At 37.5% G+C, this 26,883-nt stretch overlaps 1 protein-coding gene across 4 annotated transcripts in view; it reads right to left on the bottom strand.

Moving 5' to 3' along the window:
• The window catches only part of GRID2 (glutamate ionotropic receptor delta type subunit 2), a 781,090-nt gene that overhangs the window by 130,105 nt on the left and 624,102 nt on the right, over window positions 1–26,883 (bottom strand). For all 4 annotated transcript variants that reach the window (XR_011808873.1, XM_072037034.1, XM_072037035.1 and 1 more), the window contains one exon: window positions 16,231–16,332. Coding sequence is in view for 3 of the 4 variants with exons in the window: in XM_072037034.1 (XP_071893135.1) it covers window positions 16,231–16,332 (102 nt within the window). In the remaining variant the exon portion in view is untranslated. The remainder of the gene's footprint in view (window positions 1–16,230; window positions 16,333–26,883) is intronic.

Consider the following 26,883-nt stretch of genomic DNA (forward strand, 5'->3'; position numbering starts at 1 on the left):
CCCAGTCTACATAAACCATAAGCATACAAAAGAAAAGCTTTTCTGGCCCAAACTCTAAACATATCTCCAGAGGCATTTTTGTTACCGTTTTAATGAACTTTTTTCTTTTTTTTTTTTTTTTTTTTTTAGTATTCTGCGACTCGACTCTGCCAATACCTCAGAAGCCAAAGTACTACTCACAAATTCAAGAGCATTTTTAGTTTCCTTGTATGCCACTCTTTCTGAACAGGTACCACTGAAGTGCAGGAGATAGGTATTTGGAATAAAAAATGCACCATATTTAAATTATTAAGTTAACGTTCATGAGGATAGCCACATGCTGAAGATGCTGCCAATGAAGCAAGCAAGGAGACTTTCCTGGCAGGATGTTATTCTCTGTCTTCAGGAAAATCAGAAAACAAACAAACAAAAAAGCAACCAAAAACACCCCCCACGAAACAACCAACCAAATAAAAACAAACAAAAACCTGTAACAAATAAATGAACACAACCCAAGAAGGTTGACTGCCCATCAAGGCACTATTTCCCAGTTGTCAGAATCAATTCCCTTCTTCCAAATTATCCAAGATCAGCCAAATGAAATAAAAATGGAGGACAGCAAATGCAAGTGAATTTTTAAAGTAGTTTTCCAGTGACTGGGTTCCAGAAACATTGAAGGAATTGAGACTAAGTTGATGAAAGTCTCTCCTAGATGAAAACACAGACTGAATGTAGTTTTTTTGATTATTTGGATGAGAGATTTCCCACATATACACTCAAACTAATACAAAAATGTTTCCACAAAAAAACTGTAATTTATCAATCTAAGCATATTTGGCACAAAATTCTAAAGATTTATATGTGCAAAGGATATTTCAGATATTGAAAATTTTCATATTAGAAGGGATTTTTTCTTATTATTTCTGAGTTATTAGAAAATAGTTGTTCATAAATTAAATTTTTATTCAATTTGTTAAAAAGCAATTGCTAATTGCACTGATTTAAAGCACTCTTTAAAATGCAGTTTTTGTGGCTAATTTCAGACTTTTATTAAGCTATGTAATACTGTTTGCCGTTGAGAGTTTTACCAAAAAAAAGTCCAGTGAGTTATACATATGTTGAAATATAAATGGTCAAATATCTGTATGCAAAACAACTAACATTTCCCAATACCTGCTGAAGCCTGGAGCGGTAAAATATTTAAACATATTCCAAAGAAAACCAAACAAATATATTGTTACTTTTTTTTTCTTTATGTAATTGTTTACAATTCTCAGAAGGCATTGAAACGGGACAAAAGTATTTGTCTTGATTTTTTTCCCCCATCAATGCTGCAAGCTGAAACTATGCCAGCTGCTTTTTTTTTATTATTTATTATTATTATTATTTTTTTTTTTTTATACTGGGAGAGTGTTTTGTGAGCTCCCTATGGAAAGAGATACATACTGCTACAATATTGATGTTAAAAATGATTATTTTCGTCCTGGAGAAAGAGCTTTTAAAAAGAAAATACACAAAGCAAAAACAGCCAATACACTTCTCACCTACTCAACAGAAAAATAATGAGAATAAAAATTAAGCTTGTACAAAGCAGGTGGTCAGCACTCACATGCTAACTATTGAGTTTGGAGGTGGCTAAATTCACATCAGTGGTGAAGCTTCCTTTGGACCCCAATTAGCTGAATCCTGATCAGGTATATTTAGGGGATGTCTTTTCTTCCATGGGCAACGAAGTGCAATAGTCAATTTCGAGGAACTATTTTCCTTCTACTTTACTCCTAGTGTGTCTCCTTGTCATTAACTGAGAGTGACAGAGCGCTAGAACAGGTTGCCCAGAGAGGCTGTGGAGTCTCCTTCTCTTCAGATATTCAAAACCTGTCTGGATGCCATCCTGCACAATGTGCTCGAGGTGATCCTGCTCGGCAGGGGGCTTGGACTAGATGATCTTCAGAGGTCCCTTCCAACCTCAACCATTCTGTGATTCTGTCATTCTGTAACTGAATGCAGCACTACTAAACCCTGGTTAGGACTCATTCTCAAAACAGCTCCATGGTCATCACTATCTGGTGTTTACTTGGGATCTAAGTGTGCTGCTCTGATACAGAGGAGGGTGTGTTTAATACTCAGTGGGATCAAAGGATTTTACATAATGCCCACAGGGAAATGAAAGTCAGCAGCAACCAGGTAACGTTTATATTAGGTGAAGCTGTGCACATTGCTTTTTACAACTGTAAGAAGGCAAAGTCTGGTTCCAGGAATGATTATCCCCTAAAGCAACAGAAGCTGGATAGTGCCCTTAGGAAGGCTAACGGCAGACCCAAGATTAAGGCAACATAACACAGAAAAGGATTGGGAAAGATCTCTGGGACAGCAGAGATCAAGTTTGCAAGAAGACTTGACAATTTATTAGGGTTATAAATATTTAAAGGAAGATGCTACATATCAAGATGTAATTTAGGAATAGGATGCATGTTACAACTGATATAATTTAAGAACTTGCTATGCTCTTATGCAATAGCTCTGATGACCCTTGGCTCCTTTAATGAAGTAATTCAACTCTTCATCCAGCACAAATCTACTCCATTTTTGTTGAGTGAGTTGATCTGATCACCAGGGGTCCAGGCAAATGCCAGAGCCAGTACAAGCAATGGAGTAAGACTGTACAAGCAGAAGCAAGGGAAATACCAAGAACATACTCCTTTTGGTACCAGAGGCTGGTTAATCAGCTCAGACAACTTACCTGAACACTCTTCAGATGCTCACCACAGTGTTATTTGAGCTTCACAAATTAGTGTTTATCACTGAAATACTCATTTGAGGAATAAAGAGTTATCATCGCTATTTTCCATGTGCAGAAGTGGAATGCACAGATTGCAGGGCCTGTACATCTGAGAACTGAATCCAACTGTGCTGGGTCAGGAAGAAACACATGAACCAGAGGTTTTCGTTTTAGCCTGTTTAATGCTTTAAAACATTTGCATTTACATATATATCTGTACCGTGATGAACCATGAGTTTAAGAGAGTAAGATCAAACAGTGGAAAGCAAGAATTACATGATAACGAAGGAACATGGGATCCAAAAGGAAGCTGCCTTGACCCAGGAGAGAAAAATTTCACCCTTGACAGGACTTGCCAGGGTAAAACCACAAGCTGACAGCAGAGATTGTAATTTGGGCTCGTGCAGGGTGAATGGATTGCAGGGCAATATGGGCACAAAAATGCCACACAGCTTAAACACAGCCCTCAAAACCTGCCCTGAATTTTAAAAGTGGTAAGTAGGGGATAAAGATTTCTTTTTTTCAAAACAACAAATCAGTGGAAATCAGAGGTTGAATGCATAGAGCTTGAAGCAGCCTGGATGCAAGATTAGTGGAAAGAAATGCTGCACTTCCTTGCTTTTTTCCAATGAGATAAATGGCCAACAGCTACCTATTCAGGATTTAGGTTCTGGTGCATATAAAAATGAAGCAACACAAGGTTCTTTTAAGTGCCTCAAGAGCCTAGGATTAAGAATACAAAATATAGTTTTTATTTACTCTGATGAAATTCTCAGACATATACCAATAGTTTGTAAGTAACAGTGTGACTGTAGGCCTGAAGTCATCATTTCCTCTATTTATAACTTATAAAGCTAAAAATAAAAGGAAGAGATGAGCTTTTGGGCAGAGGGGACCTTCCCATTTGGAAACAGAAGGAGTAACACTCAAGCTAAATACCAGAAAAGAACAATTACTCTGAGTTCAACTTGATTGTTTTAACAAGTTAGACAATCGGAGAGTAACAGCAATTTGTAACTGTGCTACAGGGGGTGGTGGTAAAGTCAAACATTAAATTCAGTCCTTAGAGTTGGCAGGGAAGGAGAGCAAGAGAATAATTGCTTGTGGAGCATTCAGGGACAATTTACACATATGGGAAAATATATCCCTAAACCCAGATGGCTTAAAAATTAAACATTTTTAAAAGAAAGAAGAATAGCGACTTTAAACTCCAAGCTTTGAAGGTGTATTTGAGATGTTCTGTGAAAACACATTTTGGAGGATCTGGTATTTTTTGATAGGTTCTCTCTTGTTGGACAAATTACAGAAAATCCTCTTGAAAGAACAGGAAAAGCACCATTCAAATCTTCAACACAACGCTCTCACTAAATATGAAAGGAAGGAAAGTTTGCATTCAGTGACCTGTTTACAACCAAGTGGTGGTCTCAGCCCACCTGTTAATGATCATTTAACAGGCAACAAGACAGATTTTCTCTGTAATTACAATGGTGGACTCTGGGGCTTTAAGTTGATACTTATTTCAGGACAGAAACTCTATATGGAGCCATCATAAACTGCTCTGTTATGCTCATTTATGGCAGTCTTACCCTTTTTCTGATGATATAAATCATGAAAAAAAGACAAGACACCCTGTATAAAAGGAAAAGCTAAAACAAAATAAAATGTTTGGTATTATTCTCCTGCTCAGCCGAATCCTCTTTTCCCCTTACTATGGGGAGGAAAACTTCCTAGCCAGGAGGCTCGACAGAAATTAGTAAGTGAACAAAAAGTTATTGGCTTGTCAGATCAGAGAAACTGATCTCTGCTGGGATTTACAACACACATTGGGGCTTGACTCAGACTGCAGATGGATGGCCTTATGTGCTTCTACTGTGCTTGGAAGAGAGTTTCAAAATTAGGTAATTATATGGGTGGTTAGAATTCATAAAGCATATGAAAATGACCTCTGTGTCTACTCATCAGAATTTTCTGAACACACTGGGATATAATGCTTTAATAATGACACTCTGTATTCATTAAATGGAACTCTGTATTCATTACATCTTCCCTTCTTCTCTAGCAAAAATCGGAAGAGAGAGGAAAAAACTGAAGCAAGAAATCAAGCTCAGTTGTGGGTGAGACTGTCACTCTGTGTTCAGCACTGACCCTAGGAGCTGTGGACAGGCACATTAAATGATTCACATAGCCCAAGCAGAGCCTCAGCAATCACGTGGCGTGAATATTCCCTGTGACACTTAAAAACTTCTATCACCTGGCAAAGGCTAAGCAACTGCTCCCAAGAGTGAAATTCACTCTCATTACTGGATCACTCAACACCCTTCCGATGGCTGCTGGATGACCAAGCACAGCCATTAGAACTGACAAGAAGCACTAAGAAGGCATCATGAACCATAACTAAAACATTTTCAAGCACAGGATGCTTTTGTCTTGTTGCTACACATAATTACTTTTCTTTTTGACTCATGAAAGAACTAATCCCCCACTTTTAAATATTAGCTATTTTGCATTTCTTTCCCCAAAAGAATTTAGTGAAATAAGTAGCCCCAAATGCTTAATTTCCTCAACTGCGTTATTGACCACTGTTTAGGGGATTATATTTGGCTAAGAACAGCACAGCAGCTTGTTATTTTTAATTGAACAGTAATGTACATTACTTCATGTTAGAATCAATGACCAAAATTTAATTGAAACATTTAATTCTCTCATTACAGAAATTCTCCCACCAGCAACAGTTATAAAAGTTGCTGCAAAACATAACACAATCCCCACACCTTAATAACACTAAAAGAAAGATGAAGGTTTCAGACCTCCAAAATCTTGGATAATTAAAGTATTATTTTCTTTCAATATCCTCTTGTGCCAATGGGCTATGTCACAATATTGGCACCTAAATCCACCTTTCTCAGATTCTCTGCTTTTCAAACAGACTAATTAGAAAGTTGGTTGTACTAACAAAAATGTCCCCTTGCCTACAGCAAGAAGCTAGTTCATGTCCTAGAAGTTGAAGAAAATATTAAAAGAAGGATATTTTAAATTAGGCCTTCACTTGCCACTGTCCTTATGCATGTGCTTCATTTCATCTCACTTTTTTCAATGATAGTTTTATTTTCATCTTCAACAAGGCATGAGGTTGAGCTTGTTCTTTCACATTAATGAATAAAGAGCACTTTAAATAATATATATATTTTCCAGAATCAAACAGCAGCTTATGGATTTATTTTGCTATTTGGACTAGTGCTATTTAGAACAAACAAATGAAAAATGGTAGCCACCGTCCCACCCCCCCAATATCTCCTATTGCTCTGCAACAGGACTAAGGCTTCTTTCAAAGCCATCTATTGCAATGGTCTATTAGGATGCAGCCAAGCTTTGTGTATTGATTTTAATTCACAATAACTTAATGCACCTAATAGCTCTTTCTGAACCATTATAGTTATATGATAGGAATATGGATTGAGATTGGAATCGATTGGAGTGTTTTAGAGTAAGCCTGAAGAACACAATGCTGATTTTAACATAGCTAAGCTCAGATACTGGATTTAGCCAAACTGTAGTACAGGTATATTAACCTGCTGGGAGCTACATTATACTTCCAGCAGCCATTCAAGAGTTCCTATTCACAACAAATTCACATAATACTTCAGGACATTGTACCCTCTCATTGTAATCAGTGTATGAACCTCTTTATGTTTAAAAGCCACATTTTCTGTGTGCTCTGTGAACTCCATGAATCCCCCTGAAATGCAAATATGCCCAACAGAAGAGATGGGTGAGGGTCAGTGAGAAGATAAGAGCTAAGGAGCCTTGAGAGATAGCCCTTGACACACAGGTGAGTTAGGTTGGCCCTGCCACATCGTGCATTACATCTAACTTACTGTCAAGCTGTGGCCCCAGCCGGGTCCCAAAGCATTTGAATTCCTTGATACTCACCTCACCTTGTGCATAGCACCTACTACTTTAGAAAAATTAATTTCAAATATTAACTGAAAAATAGAAGGAGCTGGGTTCTCCAGCTGCTCTGAGATTAATGCTTGTAATACAAAGGATCACAGCAGGCACGTACAGTGTGAATAACTGTAAGGTTTATGACCTACCTGTTTTAATATAAGCTAGATATAGCTCAAAGGGACATAAACCAGCTATTAAACATAACTTGTGCCCAGTTAGTTATTGATTTCAATTTGGTCCTTGTACAGGCATGATGAGAGGAAGAGGAAAGACAGGCTCTATCTCTATCAGGGGATACTAGTTTCTGTTTTTATATTAATCACTGGAATTATTAATATCTCGATGAAGCCTCACTAGTGTACACTACCACTGGTAATGATAATGAAAAATTCATGGAGTGATCAATGTGTTTTCTAACAGAAAACCAAAAACATATGGAAGTGTTTGGAGACAGGGGAAAATGGAATGGGAGGATTATGGGGAGCAGACTACATCAAAACTAAATCTCTGACAAAGTGAGGAATACCTAATCAAAGCACACTCTGCCTTGATGATTGCCTGCACGTTAATTACAGTGCTCGGTTATCAACACTTATCGATTGAAGGGGAACAGCTGAAATGGCTTCTGTCACCATTTCCTGCTTGGTAAAGTAACCTTAAACAGAGACTGCAACCCTCACAAAGAGAGGCAGGGCAGATAGCCAAGGGCACAATGCAATTTAGGAACCTTATTTGATTCCATCTTTCTTTGCGGGCCATCATTCTCAGTCCCTGAGAAGTACCACTCTTTCTCTCTGCCTCATTGCGTTAATGCTGCAATCTGATTAACAGATTAGTTTTTTTTTCATTAAGCACCCAAGTATATTAAATACACTGATCTTACATGTAGTGATTGCATGCTGTTTGTATGTAGAGAGTGGAGGAGTAGTGTAGAAATATAGACCATAAAAAGGCAGAGGCGAGATCGTAGAGGTCTGGGAGGGATGAGCATCCCAGTTGACTAGCACAGACCAGAGATTTTGGGCTTCATTCAATGTATGGCACGACTGTGTGTTTTGGAAGTTTGTGCTTCTGAAGAAAGATGATGTGTACGGTTGGAGCCAGGAGGCACCAGAGAGTAAGGAGAAACTTTCATATGCTAATAGATTCTAAAATATTGAATTGGGAAAGCAAACTAGAAAAATAGCAGACACTATTTGCTATGCTGAGTAAGTATAGAAAAAAGGTGATGAGGGAGAAATCACGCACTGGTCTCTGCTTAAATGTTCATAATTATTATAACTACCACATAAGATATTTATTATCACCTCCTGGCCTTAAAGTTTCTATTTGCTTGAGAGCCTATGATAAAAACCAGGAAACTTCAGGAAAAAACTTCCTTACTGTGAAGCTAAAATCTCCCAGCACTGTCTCCTTGCTTTCTAAAAGTATCTTGCTCAAGTTAAGTCTAGATTTCTTTCCTTACTTTCAGAAATTAAAGTCTATTTGTGAAGGGCAAGACATAACATCAGCAACCTTAGAACTGCAGTGAAAGTGTCTTTTTTTTTTTTTTTTTAAATTAAATGGTTTCTAACAAGTACCTTCATAAAACAAAATCTTTGTTTAAGAAGCAGTATAAAAAACATTATGTGGAGCCTGGCTAACACCACTATTACAATCACTGCACACTATATATTTAATAGTGTCTAAATTATAAATAATTCTAGCTAACATCTCCTAGCAGAATCCAATCAACACAAACTGTTCCTGTGAACCTCCCTCCTTAGTCAATAATTATCTATACAAGTTACTAGGTTGTTTTGTTCCTGTAATACCAACCTCTATCTTAAAAGTGAGGACATAATCTAGATAATTTTAAAGCTGGATATACAGACAAGCAGTGAATGAAATGACTTGCAGTCAGCTCTTCCAGCTACTATCCTGCATTTCCACAGGCAACATTTTGTTCAGTGTGTACTTCCTTTTATTTTAGCCCAAATAGCTAAGGCTTTTATTTTCTTAGAACTAGATAACATTTTATAGAAATGCCAGATAGAAGGAATCTCTAAAACTGTCTTTTCTCCGACTCAATATAAAGCTACCTAGATTAACCAGTATAAACATGGACTTACTCTTTTTTGACACCTCTGACAATGAAAAGTCCACAGCCTTCTTAGCCTGAACGCCTCCATATTCTTGGTGTTAGAAATTGCAATAGTTACTCTGAGAACTACACAATGGGAACACTTTACAATGGGAAGTAAGCATTTGCTTCAACTACGAAGCTTGCTTTCCTTGAAAATATTAAGGGAGCTTTTAACCAACCAAAGAACAATTATTTCCATTTTCAAAAATACAACAGTAAGATTTTAGGAGAGTAAAAAACAATTAATAAGGTCAGCATACGTTCCTACCATTTCTTTTAAAAAGAATCTTCCTTTCATTAGCATTACATGAGCAAACTATTACTAAAACCTGTAAAACTAAACAACTTTTTTGTTAATGTCAAAAATTCAGTTACAGTAAACGCTTGTCCAGAATCATGCCCTGAAGTCTGAACTCAAGTTTTGAAGCTGGAAAATCTGCCTTATGAAAAGACATTCCAATAACAACTGACTTCTCCATGGGAGCAAGTCACTCTCATCAGTATCTTATACCAAATGACAGCTTTTTTGTCAACAACTAGGTTAACTATGAAAAATAATAAATAGCGAGCCTAATTATGTCATGCATCATTGCTCCTGATGATGATTCATTTACCGATGAAATGAACACATCTACCACTGTTGCTATAATTTACCACCATTTCACTGAACATTTTCCTTGATGTATTTGTCTATAAAAGATCCATTTTTTCCCCAGCCTTCTTTCACAGATGGATAAGGGTAGCAAAAAGGAATACAAATCAAAAGGCACAGAGAATTGTTGCTGCCTGGGAAATTATGCATTTTTACAGCAATGAAATATTCTAAAATTTTAGATAATTTTTAAGTACTTGAACTATAGCATATACGGTATATACCAAATAAATTACTGAGTTATGGAATCAGAGATTTTATAAAAGATTCTAGATAAACTATATCACTTGCAGCTTTTCTGCCATTCAAATTCACTGTCATAAGCGTCCATCAAAGAAAGATTTATCCCTTACTGGTAGAAAAGTAAAAATGTTTACTTAAATACTACAGTTGATGGTCAAGTAACACTTCTAATTGTTACCATATCCCAAGACCTTTCTTCTGCTATCGGTAATTCACTACCATGCACAATACAATATACTGACAATATTGATACACAGAGCACCGCAAAATTTAGTGTAATACATTACAGAATTCAAAATTTTAAAAAAGATTTTAGACTGGTGCATAGACAGTGCAGCCTAACAGAATGAGGAAGGCTTCAGAGAAGTGCAGAGCATTCTGTTGTGAATGTGGGAAAAGGGAATTATCTTTGAGACTATTCTGACTATACACTATTATAAAATATTTCATATTTTCCGAGGTATCCCCTACATAATCTTTGCTGCAGTTGATCTTTTATTTTAAGGACAATTTTGTCATGCCATTTTTTAATCCTTTATCACTTTGTTCCTCTGAGTATACTTAAACACTGTCTTATTTCATCTCTTCTATGCCTTTCCTTTTTTCTATCATTCTGAAAGCTACTCTAGCTTCCCCCTAAGAACTTTTGTCACTTTGTTTAAACCAGTGTTGGAGGTCAAATCCCAAAGACAGCCTCAGCCTTTTAAACCAGAAGTTAGCTTCATATCTCACATTTCATCTTTTTTTTTTTTTTTTTTTTTCTATCCAAGTGCGAAGTTCGCTAGAAAAAGGATCTGAAGATGCAGACCTCCTGACAGCTCATGTCCCTAAAGATATTGTCTGCTTTTAGGTTTGTTTCTTTCCTAATCTCCACAACTAAGGCTCACGCATTAAATGCCAGTCATTGAGAATTAAACTACTTCACATATGATAACATTTTCCCTGGTGCCAATGATGCATTTTTATTATTTCTTTTTCCTATGCTTGTCTACATTTCTGCCAGCCCTCTCATTTCCCACAGTGCTCACCTGGAGACATGGTCACCAACGTGCCTCTGTTCCACCTAGCTCTCTGCAAGCAACGTGGGCAATAAATAGCAAGAAATCGTACACTGGGATGTATGGCAAAGTATAATTCAGTATCACTTGCTATTGTTGTTTCCCTCATCTGCCTGCATTTTCAGATCAATGCAGATGTGAAAATACATACCTCAATTTGATAGCTCTATCTTCCATGTTAAAATTCTCAAATGAATTTCACACCACTAGGAAGTTACGCCTCATGCACTTCGAGAAAAGGCTCTCTACTTTTCACCAAGTTGCTAATTCTTTGAAACAGGGAATTTCAAACTTTTGCCTTTTCAACCAATAGGGGCTTTTTTAGAAACATGATTTTGTGGATACCTGCTGGCCTATTCATTGTCAAACCACCCAAATCTCATTTAGTTTCTGGTGGCTTAACATTCATATGAATAATTCATTAATAGCCACTTCAACTAAAATGATATTATGAGAATATCTGCTGTATTCTAGCTGCCTTTCAATAAAACCAAGCAGCTGAAAATGAGGAGGATAAACTAAAATCGACAAAATGGATATCCAGCTAAATTTGTACTTGCAAAATTGTTCATTCAAGACACTCTCAATTTGTTTGGAGTTATTATGCTGACCTTTCATTGAGCTACATTTCAGAACTCAGAATATGTTTCAGATGTTCACCAGCAAGTTGCTTGCACTTAAAAGTATCTTGTCAAGCACAAAATTCAAACTTTCATTCTTTCATTGCACGTAGGGAACCAGTCCAAGCCAGAGACAATTGACAACCAGTAAGACAAAATAAAACTTTTCTACAAGTGTTGAAAGAAAGATGCTAACCCAAGTCAGACCAAAATATTGAATCACATGTCCACAGGCACTACTATAATTCCTTCCAGAATAAAGAGCAAAGAATTGTTTCCTATTCCTATTTATGCAAAGATAATTCCCATTATCTTCAGAGTAGCCAGAGTATCTTCACAGCTGGGGTTAGAAGGGACCTTAAAGATCAGCTAGTTCCAACCCCTCTGCCATGGGCAGGGACACCTCCCACCAGACCAAGTTGCGCAAAGCCCCATCCAGCCTGGTCTTGAACACTTCCAGGGATGGCGCATCCACAGCTTCTCTGGGCAGCCTGTGCCAGGGCCTCACCACCCTCAGAGTCAAGAATTTCTTCTTTATATTTAATCTAAATCTACCCTTTTTGTAGTTTAAAACCATTATCCCTTGTCCTGTCACTACACTCTGTGACAGAGTCTCTCTCTAGTCCAGTGTTTTAGATCTGAAGATACATAACCCATAATCATTAAATTTATCAAGGGAAAGGGATTAGTACATAGATGCAGATGATGGGAATTGTTTTTGAAGACTTTTTGAAGGACTGCTTTGGGAAAACTAATCACAATCATTTAATTTTTTAATTTTTTTATTTTTAGAATGCAGAATGTTTCATATCATAATATGAAATATTCCTCTTCACTGAAAGGGTTGTACGGCACTGGAATAGGCTGCCCAGAGAAGTGTTTGAGACACCATCCCTGGAGGTCTTCAAGAAATGTGTAGATTTGGAACTTAGTGGCATGGTTTAGTGGTGGACTTTAGTACTAGGTTAGGTTGGACTAGTTGATCTTAGAGGTCTTTTCCAGCCTGAGTGATTCTATGATTCTATAGTAAGTACAATGTAGTATAACCCACATGCTGCAATTTGCTATCTCATATTTTTAGTACCTCTCCTTTTCAACGTGAAGGCATAATAAAATGAAAATGGAAGAGGGGGATAGCTGCTATCCAGAAAGACATGAGAGGTTAGAAGGGCTAACAGGACAAATTAACAAATTTATGTTAACTTCTCAAATCATGGTGAAAAGAAATCTATTCATATTCACAGGTATTATTATTTAATTTTCGTGTAAGCCTTCCTGTTTTCCCAGATCAAGATCATACTGTTAGAAACTGGCAGAATTAATAATAATATTTAATAACTTATTGTTATTAATAATTCACTTTATTTTAACAGAAATGTATAGACTTAATTGAAGAACTCAGAGAAAGATGGAAAAGGAAGGATGGTAACAAAATAAAATAAAATAAAGTTGATGGGTGAAATCCCTCCTATACACATATCAAAAGCCTTACATTTTTCATCACACACATTAAATATAAATCCCCATGCTAGTCCTATACAGCAGACATAAACATGGAAGAACAATGGACTTCCATCTATTACTATGGTCTTTTTTTTATATAAAATAGTTCTGTTGATTTCAAAGACACTACATTTTGACCAGACAAGTATAAGTTGAAATAACAAAATTAAAGGCCATATCTTAACAGCATTTTTCCTTTGATAACTGCTGTAAAATAAATAGGTCTAAATGAAATTCTAGTTGGTGTCTTTGATGACCAAGTTTTTGTAAGATCAAACTGAATACCAACAAATAGAGGGACTAAGAGTCTAGTTTTTGAAGTAGAGAAAACAAGCATTAATACACTGTTTGCATGATTTGGTTCATTTTCACAGTGTTGTGTCATCTCAGCCATGACTTCACTCAAATCCAAATTTTATCTATTTCTGTTCCGGAAAAAATAACAGAATTGTCCCATTGCATTAAGCTACTTGAATGAAGATGGGAACCAAGCTCAAATTAGTAACAAGCAAAGGCCATATAACTTAATCGCAAATCAACAGCTATGTTTGAAGTAATGATATGCTAATAACAGGTACATTTTAATTCTCAGATCAAACTACAATTTAGAAACCAGCATATTTTCATGAATAACCCTTACTTACGTGTAGTAAGAGAAACTGCTACAGGGTAAGCACCCTATATAATGCTGTCACCCACAGGAGCAGTAGCGACATTTATGAACATCTAAAGACTGCATAAGGTTAGAAATAATAATCACTTTGCAATTCTGGCATCTGCACCGTCCAACTTCTTTTCAGGGTTTCAGTTAGCAGCCTGATTTGCTGTCAGTGTCTGCCTGTCTGCTTCTCTCTCTCAGCCATTACAGTTTGTGGATAAGGGAGAAACAGTATTTTATCCTCCTGATTTCTGGCATTTGGGTGAAAGTACACAATCAAGGGAAGTGCTGGTGAAAAATACCATTTTTGACTCACAAATTTGAGTAAGTATTTACTTCTTCCCTCAATTCACCCAGTTTGCAAAACCCTTGTCTCTTGTCTTTGCTGCGTAAAATTAAATGAACCTCAGTTTGTAATGTGGGTCTCAGATGATTTTGTCTATGTTGCACTGAACAACCACACAAAGCTCTACTATTTAAGAGAATAAGTGGATCCTTACATTATGAAGCCAACATGAATCATTCTCATCTTCCTCATATATTGCCTTCAGTGCATATTCTACATAAAATGAGTCAATTTTCAAAATGGTAAATTAGTGGATTTCAACAAAGCACAATTCAGAGTAATTGTGTTTTTCACTAGTTGTGCTTTAAAGCTGTCAACAAAACCAAAACTGGAATATGCTTACATCACATGAGGATTGCAGCCAGGAGAGGAGCCTGAACTGACATGTGATGTGCGCTGAACATTAAATGCAATTGTTTTTATTATTAACATGGAATCCTATCAGCATAACTAATGCCTTTTTTTTTTTTTTTTGTATGTTTGCAAGTTGATATTCATACTATAATAACTTGAAAGAAGAATATTCTCTAGCATGCTAACTAAAATGATTGATAACTGGGTATGAAGTCAGAGGAATAGAGTGAGGGAAGGAGAAGAAATAAGAAAAAAAAGTCAAAGACACCAATCTGTTTTTGCTAGACAACTCTATTTTGCTAGACAACATCCACAGAACATTTTTGTCAACACAAAATTATACTGAATCAATTAAATGCATACCAGGCAGAACAAAGATCAGTCACTGTCATTATGATGCTATTTTGATGACCATGCAATTAATGAAGTACGAAAGAACCCTACTGCTTTGTCTTCTTCTGTTAATTCGTCCTTCTTATTTAGTTGTGAGTTTTGTGTGTGTGTGTGTGTGGTTTTTTGTTTTGTTTCACGTTGTTTTGTAGACACTATGGCAAGACATCTGCTAGCATACTAAGAGATGGAACAGACTGGGCACCTGGACAAATAATAGCTTCTAAAGACACAAGAAATAATTGAAGGGCTGACGCTCACTCTAGTGTTTCCACCTTCCATCCCTGACAGAGACTTTTCCTTTATCACACAACATCAGCAATGGGATCCACTCATATCCTTTTCTTTATAAGCAAACATTCAGGCCCTCAAACACAAAACCCACAGTGAAAAACATGGGTAGCTCAATATAATAATGTAGCACAGTTCTGCAGCCCCGGGTCACCCTGGGTCAACTTTCACGCAGTCATGGAGAGGTTGAGGTAGAAAGGTCATCTGGTCCAACCCTCTTGTTTGGGCTGAGCAACTCGGAGCTGGTTGCCCAGGACTATGTCCAGATGGCTTCTGAATACCTCCAGAGATGGAGATTGCACAGCCTCTCCAGAGATGGAGATTGCACAGCCTCTGTGGACAACCTGCACCTGTGTTCTGCCACCCATACAGTAAGGTGCTTCCTGATGTACAGAGGTAACTTCCTCTGTTTCTGCTTGTGTCCACTGCCTTTTGTCCTGTCACTAGGCACCACTGAAAAACCTTACTCTATCCTCTTTGCACCCTCCCACCAGGTATTTATCAATATATGTATACACCTCAAGGGATATTGCAGTTTTTTCTATTTTCTTTCTGTGGAGTGAAGGTGGGTTGGTGGGAAGAGGGCATTGCTCCAAAGAAGCTTATACATCTCACATATATTTATTTTTCTTTATTTTTTTTCCCCTCTAACAAGCCATTGAGCAGCCAAAGCTTATGACAGGGAATAAACTGGCCTGATTTCAACGAATATCTTCCTGTCCTGGTAGACAATGTCTGTTCAGCTTTAAACCAACAGTAGCTGCTTAATGCAAAGTGTCCACAACGGAGACACCTGGCTGAAGGAACCAGGAGGGAGCCGTAAGCGTTTTACCGAACTAACATCACTCCCCCTAATATAATCTTGAATATTTTTCTGAGTGCAGCAATTTGTGTCAGGCTGTATTCATTTTGGGAAGGTAATTGGATGGCAGCTACATCTTATGAATCATTTAGAGTTTCAGCTAGGTAACTTTAGCTAACAGGACATTTGAAGTTACCTTTATCAGTTCATATGGTTGTGTTATCTAACTTAGTATGTGCCTGTGGAAGGTTTTAATGCATTTGATTCATGTTCTGAAATGAACTTTACTGATAATTTTATTTCATGGAAATTGCTCCTTTACTCTGGTATTGACAAGCAGAATTTAGACACTTAACGTTGACTAAGTTCTTGGTAATATGATGTAGCTAATAAAAATCCTTTCCAATTACCCTTAGTCAAGAAGATGAGGAAAGATGGAGAAACAACATTCCTTCAAGTGCAAAATGAGGATCTCTGCTTACCAGCACAGTCACCACACGCAGAACAACTCCTCGCATGTTATTCTCCAACTTTCTGTCAGTTAGTGACCCATTCAGACCAGTGACAGGATTCCAGCAGCCAAGCTGAAAGAGAAAGAAGAATTTGTTTCTGCATCACCCATGAAATCACTTCTCTTAAGCAAGAACATATGAAATAAACAGAACACCTTCTGGAATTGATGGGACAGAAAGTCAGAGAAGAGTTTGTGGACAGATTCATCTTTAAATTGCAAATAAAGCAATTTGGGATATTTGTGCTTTTAAATACCAGAGTGTAATGGATGACAGCGTCCAGGGTTGGAACATGTATTGCCTTAGAAGAGCTCAGGGAGGACTTCTGTATTAATGAAAAAGATTTGAAAAGTAGTATGGCTGTAAAAGTACTTCTACCTGACTTCCAGTGATACACTAATTGGAGAAATAATAGCTACCATAATTTCAGTATGCTGTCTGCTCCAGCCCATCGTTCCTAGTGGAACTCTGATGAAAGGAATTAACCGGTTTTAATTAAAACTTATACTACTCATTGATAATGAAACAGCAGTGATTTTTAGCTAGGTTAAAAATCCCATTTAAAAATGACTAAGAAAAACACACAGGCACACTGAAGTATTTAGAAAGGACTGCAATAGATGGTGCAGAGAAAGACATTCAGCTATGAGATTGTTTTGCATTGGTGCTACCATATTTGTTGGGCTGTTATGGACAGAAGCTTTTGCTCCGGGATTTCTCTAAGGCTAACTGCCTTTTAATCTGAGTTTAGTAGATAGTGACCTGTAATTTAGTTCCTCTGAAAATATAACTATCCTACATTCTTACATGATGATAGATGATTATCTAAGGTACAGAGCAATAGACCTTTGGCAACATGTACAAGCTTTACTGGTTTCATTTTTGGAATTAATTGCAAAATTCATCTGGCCTGTAAAAATACCGGCATTAAATCCAAAAAACAACAGAAGGACAATGACTGACTTCACAGGACTTTGGAGCCAGCTCTGCTTTTTCAGTACCTCCTCCACAGCATGCCTAAATGTTAACAGAAACACCAATGAACTGCTGACAGGTTCCAGAGCCTCACCCCTCGTCTGGCAAAGGTGCCCAACAGTTTGAGCTGAAAAACCTAACTGCTGAAGTGTGTTACATTAATAGGGCTGTGAAACACAGTGAATGGATTTGAAGCGTGTGCACCATACACTCTATGAGATAAATCATTTCTATCCTACAAAGCAAAGCATTTGGTAGTCTACATTTTCTGTATTAGAAATATTGAAAACAGCACTAAGTTAAGAATAAAAGTACACTAAATTAATTCAGTGATTGTCATTCTCAGTCGCATAAAGAATCTAATTAGAACTTGGATCCAATTAGCATATCCAAATATGTTGAAAGCCTAATTACCACAGATACTGTACTGCTTTTGCCAGATTTAAAACCCTATGAAGTTTCTGAAGAGCCTTTGTATCTTTTTGAGGGTAAAGTCCACTTTTAATTATGTACATTATTGTGTACATATTTATATAATTAACTTTTTAGCACAAGCCATTCTACATTTTTAACAGAAAAGAGCACAACATAACTGATTGCTACAAATTTAGCATAGCACTAATTTTCCTTTAAAAAGACACATTTTATTTTCAATTATTGTTCATTTAATTTTCAGTTCAATTGTTCCTTTATGCAGCACAGTCATGGTGAAGACAAATGTGCAGTGCCTTGCCAATAAAGTTGAAATTGATTTTGAGTGTGAGCTGCTTACTGTTATTAGGCGAAAACGAATCAACATTTATTGATGACAATTTGAGCATGTCAATGCAGCAAAAGCAAACGTAGCTATTGCTGAAACAGCAAGGGGGATGGTATGAAGCTTCCTCTTCAGCTCTACCTCTCGCTTAACTGCTTTTGCAAAACATCTGCTGCTTCTGCTTTTGCTTCTCTTTTTCTTTTGTGCTGCCTCTGATAGTTGAAATGAGAGACTAGATCAGGCAGTAACAGAATCTGACATTAATTCTGGTTGATTTATTTAGAACAATACATGTGATTATTAAGCACTGTACCTGTCTTCTTTGCTCCATGTGAATTTTGTCATTTATAGTGCTTTTTACTTCAGATGAAATTTCTTTCACTTATTTTAATGACAGTGTTCACTCTGCTACATTCAGATACAAAATTATGAAGATGTAAAAGTTGTTAATATTCTCTTCCCTTTACTATCCAATGTACAGTCTCTGATCACCCCACTTCCCCACTTGTTAGCCCCTCTACCATCATTCCTAGTATGGATTTGTCTCTCCTCTTTAACTAGCAGAGACAAGAATTGACCTCCCTTTACAAAGGTGCTTCCTTATTAGAAATTTTTGCCTGTATGAAATATGCATTATGGAAGACCTATAACTTGAAATCAATATTAAAACAGACAAAATCTATTTTATGCATATTTCCAACTTCCAGGCAGTGATTTATACAGAATTTGGAACACTAAAATCTATAATGCCTCTAGGACAGAGCTTACAGGCAGATTTTTTCCACAATCAAACCCACAATATAAATATTCCACACGAAACCAGTGAACTCTGCTGGCAGCGTAACATATAATTAAAACTCTGTTGGTTAACTGAGAAAAATACAGTGGTCTGGTGTGATCATAGTTGAGGACAATCACAAAAAATCATAGTATCATAAAATGATAGAATGGTTTGGGTCGGCCTTGCTGAACTTCAAGAGGTTCACACAGGCCCACCTCTCAGGTCTGTCAAAGCCCCTCTGGATGGCTGCAAAACATCATTACATCTGCTACTGGAATTGATCCGAACACCTAAACTTACTATCACTCCTCCTTGCTCTCTTTCCTTGACTTTCTTGGCCTCCTTTAAAAAAAAAAAAAAAAAAGAAAAAGTGAACAAGGTGTTGGTTTTACTACAGTCTAAGAAAAATCTCCGATGGTAATGCCTGCACACAGCACTATCAAGGAGCTGTTCCATTAGCAGCTCCTAAGAGAGTTGGTCACCTGTGGAAACACCAACATCCGTGCCTGCAGTACCAAAAAAATTCTTCAGAAATTCCCTTCTCGAATTTCACCTGGGTCTAACCTGCTTTAGGAACTCACTTTTCGCAAGTAAGGACTTCACCAAAAGAAATATGCATTGATAACACCCCGCTGCTTTCCAAAATATAGTAAATTCAAATGACTGGAAGAGATGTCATGAACGTCTCACAAGACAGCATTCAAATAGGAGTTTCCAAATCCCAGGTGTGCTGGCAAGACTCAAGAATGACAGAACAAAAAACTAATATAGGAAAACAGTTTTTTGTGTCAAGTCTGGACTCAGCATTTACAGAGATTGCTAGGACAGCAGTTTAGGGAAGATCCGAGCAGGAAAACATGAAAATAGTTTTGCACACAATATGCCTGATAACTCAGGCACTAAATTGATGTTTAATATATCCAAGTGACTTGGAAATCAGTGCCAAAACCCTACAGATGAAAGACTGTCTCACAGAACGTAAGCCAAAAAAGACATGTTTTGGTTGTCATTTAGATACGGTCAGCAATTAAAAGTTTTGGGGGACACTCTGTTACCTGGGTAGAGTCCCATTTGCTCAACCCCACAGCCATCACCCAACAGTCGGTCAAACACATCTGCAAAAAGTCTGGTGGCCTTGGGTAAGAACAATGGCCTTCGTAATCCTCAGCTTGATTAAAGAACCGAGGACTTCACACAAAATTTCCTAATACAACTGGTTAGTTGGAAAGCTTTCTGTTTGACTTCTCAACTGAAGCTTAGGTAATACTCAGCAAATAAGTTGTTAAAATCAATAGAAAAGACTATGTTCAACAAATTGTATAATGCATAGCAGCACTTGTTTCTCCTGCATTCTGTGTAAGGAAACCTATATAGTTAAGTGCATTTATTATTTTGTGCAGTATGTTTTATTGCTTTAATTTGCCTCTGGACTAGAAGGAATGGACTCACTCTGCTGTTTTCAAGCTATGTGAGGAGAATGTGAGCACACAAGTTTAGTTTTAAATCTTGTGGCTTAAGGATCATAATTACAACACTTGAAGTAGTCTATTTGTTTTATTAACTGATCATAGACAGAAGTGCAAATGACCTAAGTAAGGATTTCTTTCCTCAAAGCCAAAGCACATGATCAAATAACACAGCACACAGTTAACAAAACGTTTCACTTCGAAGCCTGCCCAAATTTCTTTTCTTAGTGAATAGAAATAAAGAAGCTAATGGAAAGCTACCTGCTGGTAACGTGCTGTTTGTTTGCCTTCCAGTTCTCGACTCAACATTTTCTCAAGGCCTCATGCACCCAGACTGGTGCCAGAAGTTATAATTGGATGTTTTAGACCATTGACAAATGTTGAATATAGGGAGAAAAAAGTATAGACTACGTAGCTGCTCTCACCATGTGTTCCACTCATGAAGCAGTGCTTAGTGCTTAGGCCAAGTTTCCAGAGGAACTCTAATGGTGTGATTTTTTGGAAAGTATAGTAAATCACCACATCTCAAAGATAATAAACCATTTCCGCAAGCCAGTGGTGTCATTCTAATGGTCCCTCACTCCGCTCCCCCGCCCCCTTCATCTCTTGCTTACTCTCTTTATTACTACTTTTCCTTTCATTTGAAATTTGGTGGTTTTAATCTATCATTTGCCATTTCTAAGTGTCTTCTCTTTTATCTTTATAAAACACCTTTTTTTTCCCCTTCACAAGTCCTCTCTGTGAATCCAGTACTCTCTCAGCAGCTCCCTAACCTGGGGTTATTTTGCTCTTTCCCATATTGCAATGACTCCTGCCATTTCCCTGTGTACTTCCAGCACACTTTCTTTCCTCTTTACTTTTCTTTCCCTTGATCTTCCCTGCTGTTTCCTATGCCTTTTCCCATCTTGCTCTTTCTTGGTTGGTAAAGGGACCTAGGTTTTCTCTTGCTTTCACTTCATCCAGTTTTGATTCATCTTTCCAGTCACTTTGGGTCCCTTCTTCTTTCTCTTTAGCCTTTGATTCTCCTTTTTCTTTCAGATACTTCTTACTCTCAGGAAACTTCCCCTCACCTCCTGTTCCTCCTTTTGTGTTATGAGGGAGATAGGACAAAATACATTGCTGTATGGTCCCACAGCTCATGCTTTCACCTTTCATATATATATATTTTTTTTTTTATTTTTTTTTTCTCTCTCTCCTGTCCCCTGAAAACCTTAACGCATCTTTTCCTTGAAGACCCAAACAAGGCTATTAATGAAAATGACAGTGATATCTTTCCCACTGCCTCCAAATTTAAAGCCAAACACTCTGTATAGCCTGTTCTTTGACCCAGACACTGTCCCTTTGCCATTTGGTGGCTCCACCATGGATAGCTGCCTCAGGAAACTCCCCTGGAAATTCTGGTGGTGCCCAGGGATTGCTGTGGCACCAAGCACTCACAGGGAAAGCACCAGTCCTTCTTCCATAGTCCTATGCCACAGCCCATACATGGTGAAAGCAAGCTCTTGCAGGCTACTGATATGTTCTAATATTTCCTGAATGGTAAAATAACCTTTATAAGGAGGCAGTTTTTGTTTGCTCATCGCTGAAAATTGAGGTAGGAATGTAATGGCTGGCACCAGCAAGTTGCTAGATGCTGGAGTTATGGTCAACAGATAAGGGAGGCCAGCAACCACACAAGAAGAATCGCTTTTAAGACATTATCCTGTGACCTGACTTGGTCATGTATCACCCAGCCTACACAGTGAACAGCAGCAAGTTGGGAAGGAAAAAAGAAGCTTCACTGAAGACAGATACTAGTCATTAAGTCTGATATCGACTTTTACATGTTTTTTTTACTATGTATTTTACTGTGTAGAAACAACACTATCACCTCATTACAGTTTATCAGCTAAGAAAAATAAAAGAACTTAAAACAACATTCATAGAATCTCCCTCCTCCAAAGAAGAGAAAGCAAGGATCTTCCCCCAAGAGACACTTCTTTTTCTCTTCAGGAGGCAAATCCTCCTGTAGACTATCAAACTTTTCATATTTCCAGAGTAAAATTCATGAATATCACTTTCATTTTACATGGCCAGTTTGCTCAGTGATGTCTGAATTATTCCAGGGAAACTGATTACATCAAGTAAGCTGAGATTTGTGGCCAGGTTAAATACACTCACTTGGGTTTTTAATTGCAAATCACTAGTTCCCTCTCATTAGGCGTTTTAACAGTTTATGAGGAAGTCTTTTATCTAAATCACGCAAGTTCTAAATTAAATAAAGAAATAAATTATAATTGAACTTCGTCCACCCAATGCTGGGGCATCAGTGAATCTTTATGAAATCAAAGAGGAAAGTACTCAGACACAGTTACTGCTGCAGCTCCTATTAGACCATGATATATAGGATTTTTGTACCATTGTCAAGCCTTTGATCAAACCCAATCAGCAGCAAACAATGAAAAATACTATTTTCCACTGAACTGTATGAATTTCCTTCTCTACAGGTAACAGCAAAATATGCACTGCACATTTCAGCTTCTCATCAATTCCCTGGGAGTTTAAGAACATTCAATGGACTCTCAGCTTTTCCTTCAGCTTAATAAGGTGCTTTCTGGGGATTTGATTTTTCAGAAAGGGTTTGACAAAGTGGAATGCATTTGCACTGTTGCAGGGCTCAAAAATTCTGTGGGCAGAGTTCCATAAATAAATCAAAATTGCAATAGCATAGGACAAACCCAGCACTATTTTACTTAGAGAGAAATGGTTTACGGAACAGGATTCTGAACAAATCCAGTCCAATAAACCAGAGAAGCGAATCCCTCAGAACGGAGCAAGTTGAGCAGGTCTGAAAAACCTGCGTCTGCAGCAGCCTGCTGCCAGCACTGAGTGACTTCGGTACCTCCACTCCGCCTTGCGTTAGGCTCAGCAAGCAGACATGCCTAGAAACACCTAGGATTATTATTATTATTCTTTTTCCCCACAATGAAAATCTCCCTTTGAATGTAACTACAGAATTAGCAGTCTGGGAATCAGTTCTGGAAGTAAATCTACATGGCGAATTGTGCATTAGCTTCATCACTTCAAGCTGTGAGGAATAAGAAAGGCTGGTGTCTAGCTCCAGCCCAGGAGCAGAATAACCACATTAGTACAGGCCTGTGTACTAAAGAAATCTGTGCTTGTCTTAAAAGCGGCTGACAAGGAATTATGTGTTTAGGCATGCAGAGGGCCCAGTGAGGGTACAGAACATCTGGACTAATCTCAGTGGCCTCACCTTAGCTGTATTTTTGAAGCATAAGTGGAATTATTACACCACTGCTTGCACAATGAACTCTATATCTGGTTATCTTTTCATATGAGGTAAAATGTTTTGAATTATATAGATGTATATTTTCAGGTATACCATACAGAATTCTTCCATTTACATTGGGAAAAGGATTTTAAACGAAGCAATACTCCATTACTACTTAGACAAAAGCGTGTGTACATATCTACATCTATACATATATATAGCAGCCAAACGCTCTCTGGGCAGTATTGCTACAGTGATTTCCTGATGCATGAAAAAGAAGAGTTACATTCACAGGACTTGGGACAATGTGGGAAGTATTCGTAGGATGCACATACTATGCAATATATTGTCTGAAATCCTTTGAGAGAGAACAACCTCATGTTTAAAATATGCACTTATAATGGTTGGAATCGCTACACAACTCTTCAGCATGAGATAGAGAGTAAATAAGACACCAAAAAAAAATCACTCCTGCCTTACTCAATTCAATGATGTACTGGCATGAAAACACTCCTTCCAAATCAGATAAAAAGCCAAAAAAGGCACATGTGAAAAGATGCTACTTTTATCCCAGCCAGCACATCTGGGCCCCTGTCTCCTCAGACACATTCACCTCTCATTACCAATGTGAGAGACAAAGAAATTATTATGGAAGTAGTGTGAGAACATGTACCACTGTCCAGGACAGATGATATAGCTATTTTGAAGCATATGTACACCCGTCTAGAAGCTTTTCAAACTTATGCCACATCAAAGTAGCTTGTGCTCTCTGTTGTTCAGCACAGATGAATTTGCCAACTCTTTCTTAAATGTAGCACACAGAAGGATGTGATGAGGGCATCTCCTATTCTTACATGACAGTGCAATATGCTTCCCAGGCACAGGGACTATGAAACACCTGCTCACAAACCATCAACAGTGACCAAAAAAATCTATATATAAATTATTTTTGCGGATAGACAACAAGAAATTCACGTGAAATTTCAGCCAGTTTAACTTATTTCTATTTTACGTGCTTGTATCAAAGCATGCCTGGAAATGTCAGAAGACCTTTGGTGAAAAAGGGAAACAAAAATAAGCTGTTAGTTGAAAATTGCTTTCAAGTTTATCACTGCAGAGAAGCTAACATGACATTGCAGTAAGCATAGCACTAGATGATAAACCACTTTCTGTTGATTCTACAGGTTCCTGTGACGCTTAAATGGCAAATGCAGAGATTGAAACAATCTTTGCTTACACATAGATCAATACTCTGTTCCTAAAATCCAGGATTTATTTTCAGTGTTGTCAGATAAGAAGAGGCTTGCTAAGGTGGATATGTCACTGACTTACTAGCTTGATGCTGGCTAGTAAATCAAAGCAACATTTTGTCACTGATATGTTAGAAAATATTATTCCAGTATAACCCACGCTCACAGTCTGAATGGCTAGAGTGTCACCAATTTTCAGTGCATTAAGGACTAGATATTACAAATGATGTATTGGATCATATTTTTTTGAGAAGTTGGTAGTACAGAATATACGGTTGTGGAGTGTTTTTTTACTCCCTCAGCACAGAGCATCTTTGTTAGGAATCAGAGATGATGGCAAAGGAACCAATAAACTTAGCACAGCATTGACCAAATAGAGTACCTGTTACAAGCAACAGCTTGGACCACGTAAATGCATTGGGTGGATAAAGCCCACAGCAAACAGGAATTTTCTTCTCTACTCTCTGAAGAAAGTATCACCTCCTTCTGCAGGCTGTTTTTGGACCATGAGATGTGGGGAAGTGGAGAACAGAAAGGCCAAGTGTGAATTTGAGGAAATGGTTGTGATTGTGATACCTGGATTATGAAAGAGGACATCGTCCTGCTACATGTGACCACAATGAGAGCAGATGTGTTCAGATAGAGTCCTAAAGATCTAGCAGGAGCCAGGAGCACTGAACACTGGAAAGGTGCTTTCAGGAAATAGTTAATGGTCTATCTCATACCAGGGGTCTGTCCCTCTATATGGTCCAGATAATCCTTCTGAAGATTTTTATTTTTTTTTCCAGATGATCTCAGCTCTAAACCCACAGGCCTTTACAGCATCAATAAACCATTACTGAAATTATTTTTGTACTCACTTCTTTTCTAAAGTCCCTGACAGAATTGTTACAGTGATAACCAAATGTTGAACTGATAAGGATCAAAAGCAATTTCCTCTCTAACTACCAGCACTCACCTTCAGCACAGAAAATGCATTTAGCTCCTTTCCTTTCACATACCACAGGACATAATTACATAGAAGAAAGGTTGTGTCCAAGTAAGACCTGTGCTCCTACAGCCTTCTGAAGATACCCTCAGTGATCTCAGAGACATATGACCATCAGAAAAACTGTAATTGTCTTTCTTACTGATGGTGATGCTGTTCAGCATTCACAGCTGAGTGGTGAACTGTAAAAATACTGTCAAAAATATTTACATTACACTTTCATGCATTACTTAACATGTGGTATTTAAAGCAAGTTTGGAACTCACTGTATTCACTGGTAATCAGTACTTTGGAAACGAATAGCCGGATCCTAACTAGATCTGCTGGTGGCAAGTTCAGTGGATCCATATAAAGGAGTGGGTACTTCTATATTAGAGAAAGAGGCAATGACTGGGCATGGATCTCATATGCTGAGAGGGCAGGAAAAAAGTATTGACTAGTAAAGAAGGGTTCAGATACAATTTTGTAAAAACGTCAAGTATTTCTACATGGCTATTATTTACTACTAAAAATTAAAACCAAACCAAAACATTAAAATAGCATTACTGAGGCAGACTATTAATCTTAATCAGATACCTAAAAAAACTAGCCTGGTACTTAGACACAAAGTTTCTAAGCAGTCTTTGAGAAGTGCTTGCAAAAAAACTTGTTCTGCTTTATCTTTCAGTTGAACCAAACAGGAAGGTTAAAGAATTTTTGATAGGAAAAACCTGAGTTTTGCCTACCAACACAAAACATTTTTAGTAGATTGCTCTGGAGAACCTGAATGGCCTGCAGTGTAATTTTACACACTCATCGCTTTATACAATGCCAGTATTTGCTATTATTACAGTGAATAATCTTGACAGAACAATCTACATATCATAAACGTTTAAATGGCAAGTGATATGTAGTTAAATATTTGAAGGCTTACATGAAGAATCCTTGTGGAAAATAATAAAACATTAGCTTGAAGGATGAAGGCCTCTAATAAGCCCTCTCTAAAATAGTTGAATCAGTAAAGTACATTTTTATTACAAATGAAAATCACTGCCCTAATGACACTGGAAGTTGCCACAAAAATAAATTAACATTGTATCTCGGTAATTAAAACCACAGAAACACATTATAAATCTAACTTGAAAGGGATGAGAAT

Source organism: Anas platyrhynchos, chromosome 4 (assembly GCF_047663525.1).
Source record: "Anas platyrhynchos isolate ZD024472 breed Pekin duck chromosome 4, IASCAAS_PekinDuck_T2T, whole genome shotgun sequence".
In the NCBI taxonomy this organism is placed as follows: Eukaryota; Metazoa; Chordata; class Aves; order Anseriformes; family Anatidae; genus Anas; species Anas platyrhynchos.